The 9,076-nt window shown below is 45.9% G+C and overlaps 1 protein-coding gene across 1 annotated transcript; it reads left to right on the top strand.

Moving 5' to 3' along the window:
* Positions 1-6,126: 6,126 nt before the first annotated feature.
* Positions 6,127-8,018, top strand: ATNIH1004_008799 (uncharacterized protein; the record flags this gene model as incomplete). Its single annotated transcript, XM_033573402.1, has 5 exons — positions 6,127-6,401; positions 6,467-6,665; positions 6,716-6,917; positions 6,968-7,270; positions 7,324-8,018. 5 exons carry the CDS (start codon positions 6,127-6,129, stop codon positions 8,016-8,018), a joined length of 1,674 nt encoding a protein of 557 aa, XP_033423954.1.
* Between the last annotated feature and the right edge of the window lie 1,058 nt (positions 8,019-9,076).

Here is a 9,076-nt window from a genome sequence, read left to right as displayed (position 1 = left end):
GCCCTGCAATGTCAGTTCCTTCTGTCGCCATTTTTGGACTACATGGCTTTATTGGCAAAGGAGATCGTCCCTACGTTTGTGGAGGCACTAAGGAAATATCATCTTTAAAACTCCTAACACAAAATCCCACATTATCTGTATGTAATGCTGCACATAGCCGAGGAGCCAGTATTTGTCATATTGCTTTAGTGACAGACCTGCAATACGTCGTCTACTAGAAGGGATTGATATTGTTATGTCATACACGGGAACATATAGCAGCTACAAGGAAAACAGAAAGATGCTGGTTGATGTTTGTAAGTTCCATCCAAATGGGTGCATATAGGACTACATAAGCTTATGTGTAAACGTTTAGGTGCTTAAGTCAAGGTCAAGATCTATTTGGCCTCCGAATGGGGTACTGACCATCGTAACATCCATTACCACCACCCGATGTTTACCAGCCAGCAGGAACATTATTCTTATACTGAAAATCTTGGCCTAAAACCATTGCTCTCTATACAAGTTTAATCATGGAGACCTCGTTTTGCAAATGGCTTGGTAAAAGCAACTCTACAAAGAAATCTCCCTTAATCTATAAGAGTTCGACACGAAAAACCGCACATGGAATATTGTAGAATCAGGGAACAGGCTAGTTGCAATAACATCACAGAAAGACTTAGGTCCTGCCACGTTTCGAACCATATTGCTTGCCTATTTAACCACAGAAAAATGCTCATCTCACCTTAGGATCTATTTTGACAATCGATGTATCACAGACTACCAGATAATTTTCGAATTGGAGAGTAAAGAGAAATTAAAGCTTAATTGTATTTCCCTCTAGGATGTAGAAATATACTATGAGCGGAAAAAAATTTCCATTCCTCCTAATATGCTTGGTAGGTATCTTCCTAAAAAATATTATAAAAAGTACTAATGTATTAGGGCCTTTAATAAATCTGTTGTTTGCCGACGGAACTTTTGATCACACGGCCAATGCACGTGAGATTATCAGCCCAGTACAGCATTATTTTCAATGGAGATCCGTGGATAATTATGCAAAGGAGGTCAATGGGTTATCGTGGGAGAATGAATCGCCATGGTGAAGCGAGAGCACCTCTCAAAGTTGGGCGATAAATCAGCATATTAAGCCAGACGTCAGTCAACCCATAACAATTGAATATATATATCTTGCCTAGTCACACCGTGGTGATGCCATACCGTCCCTTCATTGTACGTAGTTTAGTAAGTCTAAAAATAGTTTAGTGCAGGGATATGACCTTCTTCCAGCGCCCGACTCGACCTATCTGGATTAAACTAATTTCATTATCATTGCATTGCCTAGTTCATCGCGTTAAATCATTAATTTGGCCAGCTTTATCAGGTCGAATTCAGCCCATTCAGGCTTTTATAATTGTTTCAATATTGGATCGATCTAAAGGATGCGACGGTTGAGCCGATCCGGAAGGGATGACGCCCACACCGCTTCGGTGGTGAGGGGCCAAAACCTCTCTAGTGCATATCTACTACCGATGTCCCTACACTCCATTCGTGATAGCGGTCCTTTCATGACTTAGATGCGAATGTACGGTGGTGCGGGTGTACTGATTGGTGCGAATGGACTGACTGATTGAACTAAGTTAAGTGTATATAGTCTGCCGTATAAACTACACTATCCCTGATTTGGGTTTGGCGGGGAAACCCCGTCAGGTGGTCATAAGTGGGGAGAATCTGATTGATCAGGGTTGGCCAATCGACTGACGTTTGACAAGGCATACTCATTGTATGTACTGTACAAAAATAGCTAGTTGGAACAGAGACTGTTGATACAGAATATTCAGCATTGAGTTGTGGCCGGTATTGGCATGAGAGAGTAGAAAACATAAGCTGCATTCCTACGCTCCGAACGTGGTATAGTTTTGAGAGTTCTTATTCTAGCAAATCCGACTCTATCAATTTCGTTTACTCTAAGAAAGTCTCGGGTAGACCATATTCAGGCCTTGTGTGAAGTATTATTTTTCGCCATATAAGGCATGTAATCATGTGATTATAGTAATAGTCAACAGTGTCGTCACAGACGATAACAACAATAATTCACCTACCATCTTCATTCTTACAGGCAAGTAGCTCTGGAGATAGAGGTTGCTTCTAAAGTATGCCCAGGACCAAAATTTTAGATCATGGGAACAGGTAAAGTATATAGAAACATACTATACTAAACACATACACATCATCCCCCAAGAGTTCAACATAAGATTCGCTTTACAGAATCAAACAATCCTCAACCCGAATCCCATCGAACTAGGATAAGAAATTAACTATTAAACCATCTACCAAATCATCCACTCTACATGGAACACAATCCCATCCCAGCTACAAAAGAGAATAAGACCAACCATTTCCCCGACCCACATTCAAGAATGCTTCTACTTCTATGGATGTCTAATGGACCACGAGATGCTTCGTGAGGTATTGCACGGTTGGTTGATGAAGGAGTTTGTACTATTCTTGGTGAACGGCGAAGGCATTCTTGGTAATCTGGATTGTTTCATTTGTCTTCTTAGATAAGGTGCTTCTTCCAGATGGGCTCTATTATTATCCAACGGGGTTGGTTATATACCAATTTTTAGTTATTATAAAATCAACATACATACTCTGTAAACATGACGCAATATGCTGAGTTTAAGCTAGCTATTTCATACCATCTACCTTAATCCCACAGGCGCTAGGCAAGGCAAAAGTAATATAAGACTGGAAGGAGTTAAAACAGCAACAGAGTCCATACTCAGTACAGGGGGCAGTATGATGGCTAATAGTTAGAACACTACACTATTTTCAATAATATCTGTCACCTGAGATGGAGAATGGTACGGATTAGATACTTCCAGTTCATTGGTATTCTACTCACTCTACGGAGTACCTCAAAGACGGAGTATTCCCAAAGTCGTACGATATATCTCGCCGCCCCTGAGATGCGACAGGCTAACCTGATCATGTACAGTAAACTCTCGTTATAACGAATCAATTGAGGCACGCTCTTTTGTTCGTTATAGGATATCGTTATATAGAGGGTCCAAAAATGGTAAGGTGTGCCCCTACGACCAATAGCATTCCTTGCACGTGCCTTTTCCTCCTATAACGGAGTTTTGTGTGGGCAGAAAGGGCATGTAAATTTCGTTATATCGTGATAATAGCGAGACGAATAAATAATACCATTGGCTTAATCCAGTGAAATTGGTGGAGTAAGACCCTCTTCGTTATATTGAGGTTCGCTATAGCGAGGATTTACTGTATACTCTTTAGGGATACAAAGAAATCAGCATGGGGCCAACTGGTTCGGTTGTCAGAAGTATATTCTCTAGACTCTAGCATTCCAAATGTATGTATTCAGAATGCTATAATCAATTACCTCCGATGAAACAGATATGTGCATCCCAATCAAAAGCAGGATAAGCCGACACGGGCCAAACCAGCGATCATCAGATGGATGGATCGACGGTGGTCTGATTGGTTGGGGCAGGGAGTGTGTCGGACGGTCTCGAAACAGCCTATGAAAAGGGGGAGTGGATCAACCTGCTTAGTGCTTCACGCTAAGTACTATTAGGTACTTATTCTTGGTGTGATGTCTAGCTTGAGATTCGGGTCCTTAATTAATGCGAAATTATACCTATCGTCGGAAATTCAACTTTTACCAACTACTTTGTATAGGTGATTAATCAACAGGTATTTATCTCATACGGGGATCATTCCGTTCTATATTCTTGCAGCCCCTTCCCCGTAAATATGCCCCTCTCTTCAGACGGGACTTACAGGTACCTCTACCTATGAGATCAGAGTAGGGCTGCCGCACAATAACGCGGTCCAAGTGGGGACCTGCAAGTATCCACCACCGCGCTATCCAACTTGCTATTATCGAATAAGTAGTCTAGTCTAACTGAACCTTTTTTTTTTTTTCTTCCCTTTTCCCGTCACTTCCTTCGAGCCCAATCAAATATGTAGCCATAAATACTCCATGCCCACAAAGAAATACAACAAAATAGAAGAATAAAACTAAGCTCCACCCAAACAAAAACAATGTGAAAGTGAGACTCGACTATCCCATAGCGAAACATCGAAAAGCGCAAAAGCCAATCGAAGCCAATTGCCAACGTCTATGGAGGGGTAGCCAAAAAAAAAAAAAAAAAAAAAAAAAATTCTGAAAGCTATGACATCCCATGATGGAGGGTGTGTCTTCGTGCTGGTTGGTCTGATATCCGAGTCACGGGGCCTGTCGTGCTTTAGGCCCGTCCACGCGACTGCGAGGTCTGCACATCTCTCGCTGAAAGAAGTAGGTAGATCGGATTTGGACCGGGTTGTGGTTGGATGGGATTCATAGACAAGGTTTGGAGATGAACGATGGATTGGAAGAGTTAGTAGTAGGTTTTCTCCCACGGATTTTCTTTCTGCCAATACTGGCTTACATTTCTCTACAGTGTAGGTACTCCGTTAGGTTGTTCTCTGGTAAAGAGGAGAATAGACACTAAATGTAGTACTCCGTGGCGAGGTAGGTAGCGACGGAAAGGGGAGAGGATCGAGATCATTGGGTGGAGTCAGGGTCTATCTGGCTCCTGTTGGTTGGTTAGTTTGAGCATTTTCGAGTCGGATTAATGTGGTCGGAATTTATGCTTTGATACTATACTAATACAGCATCCACCTTATATAGGTACGTACTTATTACTAAGAACAAATTTGTGAACAGTTTTTCTTGACACCTACGCCCTACATACTACTATAATATATATAGATATCATGGGTCCATCCCCGTTCTCAAGATGGACCATGGTTGTTATGACTCAACCCTTGACCGGTACTTTGTCCACCGGGATGATCTTAAAGGGGACCATGGTTCCAACCCGAATGGGGTGGCTGGATGTCCCACCATCGCGGTGAGCAGATGACATGATCCAAACTCAGTCTTCGATGATGTGGTTGGTTGTTCCGGTTGGTCTTATTTTGCTGTCTGTCCTACCAGCCCTGCGAATAGATTATTTTTATATGAAGGTAAATTCTTTGTCAGGCAGAAATTTTCATGGTCCTCAAAGCAAACCAACGCGAAATTTCGGGGGCCTAGAGGCTTACTAACTAGAGTCGTTCGTTAGTTAGCTAATCTGCACGACCGGTAAGTACTAGTTAGCAAGTGAGCTGCATAGAGCTAAGTAGCTCGCTAGCTGTCATAGCGCCAATTCCTTTCTGATAGGGGGAGGGAGAATTATTTGGTCTTTTCCCTGTGCTCCATAGGATGTGAAGAGTTTTCTTTTCTCCCTTTTTTTTTTTTTTAAGTCTAAATTAGTAGACTTTTTTCGTATCCTAACCCCGCTAGGTAATTTGACCAAGAAGGAGAACAAACAAGTAGTTTCATATTTGCAACAGGTTGTTTATTCCACTTGCTCGGTCTGTTTCGACAGGCTCAGGTTAAATAATAATAATAACAATAATAATAATAATAATAATAATAATAATAAATTCAAAGAAAAAAAAAAATTACCACCTGTCTGCCAGAGGAACAGCAGCACCTGATACCTACGATGGGGCCACCCCTGATTCTTAACGGACGATAGTCAAGGTAGCTTTCGCCGTTCTTTGGACCCTCCCAGAGTCCCAGTACCGTAACGGGAGCAAGTACGGATCCACCCCTCTTTCTTTGCAGGCTGGCCGCCCTGCAGCTCCTTTCCTTTCTGGGCGCTGCTGCTGCCCACACCCTGGCTTGCAGCCCGGATTATTCTGCGTTTTTTGGGGGGGGTTATGTGATTTTCGTTACTGTTCTCCCTCCTTTCGCCCCTTCTCCTTCTTTCTCTTTTTCCCTCTCTTTTTTCCTTCTTTCTCTTTTTCTCTTCTTCCCTCTTTCCTCTCCCCATCCCATTTCCATACTGTAGTCCTCACACGACTTTGTTCGTTTCCTTTTTCCTTCTCACCCCCCAAACCCTTTTTACCTTGTGATACCCGAGCTCTTCTAGCCCTCGTGCTTAGAAAGCTCTTGTTTGTTGAGATACCCCCCCCCCCCCTCCTGAGATACCCAACTCGAACTTAACGCCTTATTTACGAAGCTTTGCCAGCTTCAAATACCATCTATTTTAATACAACCACTACTATAATTACTACTTAATCACCATGTCTGAAGTCCAGAAGCCCGTCGAGGAAACTCCTGTGGAGGTTCCCGCCGCTGCTCCTGCTACTGAAGCGCCTGCCGCCACGGAGACCCCTGTGACTCCTGCAGTCGAGGCGCCCAAGGAAACTGCTGCCGAGAACACCGAGGCTGCTCCTGCCCCCACGGAGGACAAGAAGGAGGATGCTCCTGCTGAGCAGCCCAAAGAAGAGCCCAAGAAGGAAGAGGTGACCCCTGTGTCCGAGGGTGTGCTGGGTTACAAGGCCCCTGGTCTCGTCAAGTAAGAGCATTAGTTAGGACAAGGATATTAGGGACGTGAGAGACTAACCGCATATCTCATTACAGAGGTCTTCGCTTTTCCAAGCGCTTTTTTTACTTCAGTGATGACGCCGTGGAGGCCAAGCAGCTTTCTATTTTCCACCAGAATGAGAAGCCTGCTGTTGCCAACCCCATCGCTGCCTGGGCTACCCAAACCGGCAAGGGTTTGCTGTTCTTGACCAAGCGCGCTGAGGACAAAGCTACACCCGCCGGAATCATCAGTTTGGTATGTTTGGTAACACTGGGGCTGAGTGAGTATGGACTAACACAGCGCAGGCGGACGTCTCTGATGTGACCAAGGAAGGTGCCAACGAGTTCCACTTCAAGGTCAACGGTCACAAGCACACCTTCCAGGCTGCTAGCTCTGCTGAGCGCGACGGCTGGTTCTCTTCTCTCGAGACGAAGACTGCTGAGGCCAAGGCCGAGAAGGATGCTATCACCTCCAGCGAGGGCTACAAGGCCGAGCTCGAGAAGCTGAGTGAGTCATCGGTGCCCATCGCACGTATATTATGTTAACATAGCTTTCAGCCAAGCCTTTTGTCGCCAAGCCCGCTGAGAAGCCGGCAGAGAAGCCTTCCGAGCCGAAGGAGGATGCTAAGAAGGAGGAATCTCCTCATACAGAGGAGAACAAGGAGAAGGAGAAGGCCACCGCCAAGAGCCGCTCTCAGTCCCGCAAGAGGGCCAGCCTCTTCGGATCTTTGCTCGGAAAGAAAGAGGAGGCCGAAGACAAGAAGGAGGAGAAGAAGGAAGACAAGTCCGAAGAGGCCAAGCCCGCTGAGGCCTCCACCGAGGCCCCTGCAGAGTCTACTCCTGCCGCCGAGAGTTCTGAGGGTAAGTTTAACTGTTCGCGGTAAATAAATAGCACCATGCTGACATCATTGTAGCTGCTACCCCCGCTCCTGCTCCTGAATCCACCGAGGACAAGAAGGAGGAACAGAAGGAAGAGAACAAGGAAGAGCCCAAGGAGGAGAAGAAGCCCGAGGCACCCGTCAAGTCCAAGCGTACCTCCCGCTTCGGTAACTTCTTCCAGAAGGTCACCAGCCCATCCCATGAGAAGTCGGAGAAGGAGGCATCCGCTCCTTCTGAGACTCCTGCTGTTTCGAGCACCGCTCCTCAGCTGGACAACCCTGTTGAGGAGGCTGCTGTGAAGCCCATTGAGCCTGAAAGCGTGACTGCAGCTCCTGCTGAGGCTGAAGCTTCTAAGGAAGCTGCCCCCGCTCAGTCCCCTGCCGTAGAGACCCCTGCCTCTGCTGCTAAGGATAAGCGCCGTTCTTTCTTTGGCAACTTTGGTAAGAAGAAGGGCGATTCTGACAACGAAGGAACTGATGGCGAGTCCAAGCCCAAGGGCAACAAGCTTGGAGGTCTCTTCAGGAAGCCCAGCAAGGCCGTGAAATCTGAGGCTCCCAAGGATGCTACTGCCACTGAGACTGAGGCCAGGGCCGAGTCTGCTCCCAAGGAGACTACTGTCCAGGAGTCCCCTGCCGAGGAGGCCGCCCAGTCTGCTGAGGCTCCTGCCGCCGAAGAGTCCAAGCCCGTGAATGTCTCTTCCACCTCCACTCCTGTCCAGGCTGCCGCTTGAAGTCCTGCCAGACGCGTCGAGTATGAGAGATGGTGGGGTTAATAAATGTTTCGACCACCTACTCCAGTTACTGCACATATCTGTGACAGTTGATTTCCAAGGAGAAAAAATTAAACAAAAAGAAAAAAAAAATTAAATTAAAAGAGCCTGCGCCATAATTGTTGATCTGTTTGATGTGTTTTGCACTGTCGCTGCTTTGGTATCCTTGGTCCCTCATTGAGGGTTCTGCCGGAGAGTGTCACTGATACCCTATGTTACTTTGGCGGTCATTTCCCGGTCTGATGCCTTGGGCATTAGGCCGTCTTCCATTCCTTTATGATATCCGTTCGCGCGGGAAGGCCGAGTCGGTCTTGCGTGTTGATGCTGTGCGCCGTCCAAACTAGATTGATACCACTTGTTTTGTGCTTGTGATGTATATTGAGTTGATGTTGTTTCGCCGTTTGATGCCTCTGCGTTTTCTTTTTTGATACCCTCGTGGGAGAAAGGGTGATGGGTATGGGACCCTGGTACTTCATGTTGGAACCTCCCACCACTCGGATTCACCGAATTGTCAGCTTCGGTGCGGTATGCTTGCATGGTTTTGGTGTGTATAGCATGCCCATGCCGCTGGTACCATTGTTTCATACCTGTAGCATCATAGGTAATAATTAATAGAATCGATTCTCTGCATACAGTATTCTTCGTGGTTTATGTAGAAGTACAGACTGCATGTCTGGGTATACCCGGATCTGCAGTTCCACCTCCATGTGGGTATGGAGAGGTGCAGAGGCTGCCCATAATGATGACATGCATATGGTCTTGATCTGGAGTAACCCGAGGTCTTAGTAATTCCATTCTACACGACTGAGGGTACACCATCAGTCGGTTTCCGTTGAAAGGGAATCTGTTCCTATACTACGTGCTGGATAAAGGGACCTTAGATCTGGTTACATCAATTATCCAGTCGATGCGATGTATCCTACTCCACTTGGGAACAGGGGGAGCCGGAGGGTTCCGGAAGCAAAATGCAGCACCCGCTCCTTCATGTAACGAGCATCAAATTCCTACTGATGCAAGCA

The sequence above is a fragment of the Aspergillus tanneri genome (assembly GCF_003426965.1).
Source record: "Aspergillus tanneri strain NIH1004 chromosome Unknown AapTan_6_pilon_pilon_pilon, whole genome shotgun sequence".
NCBI lineage: Eukaryota > Fungi > Ascomycota > Eurotiomycetes > Eurotiales > Aspergillaceae > Aspergillus > Aspergillus tanneri.
Note: the sequence above shows the minus strand (reverse complement) of the source record. Positions and strands in the feature narration are given on the sequence as shown.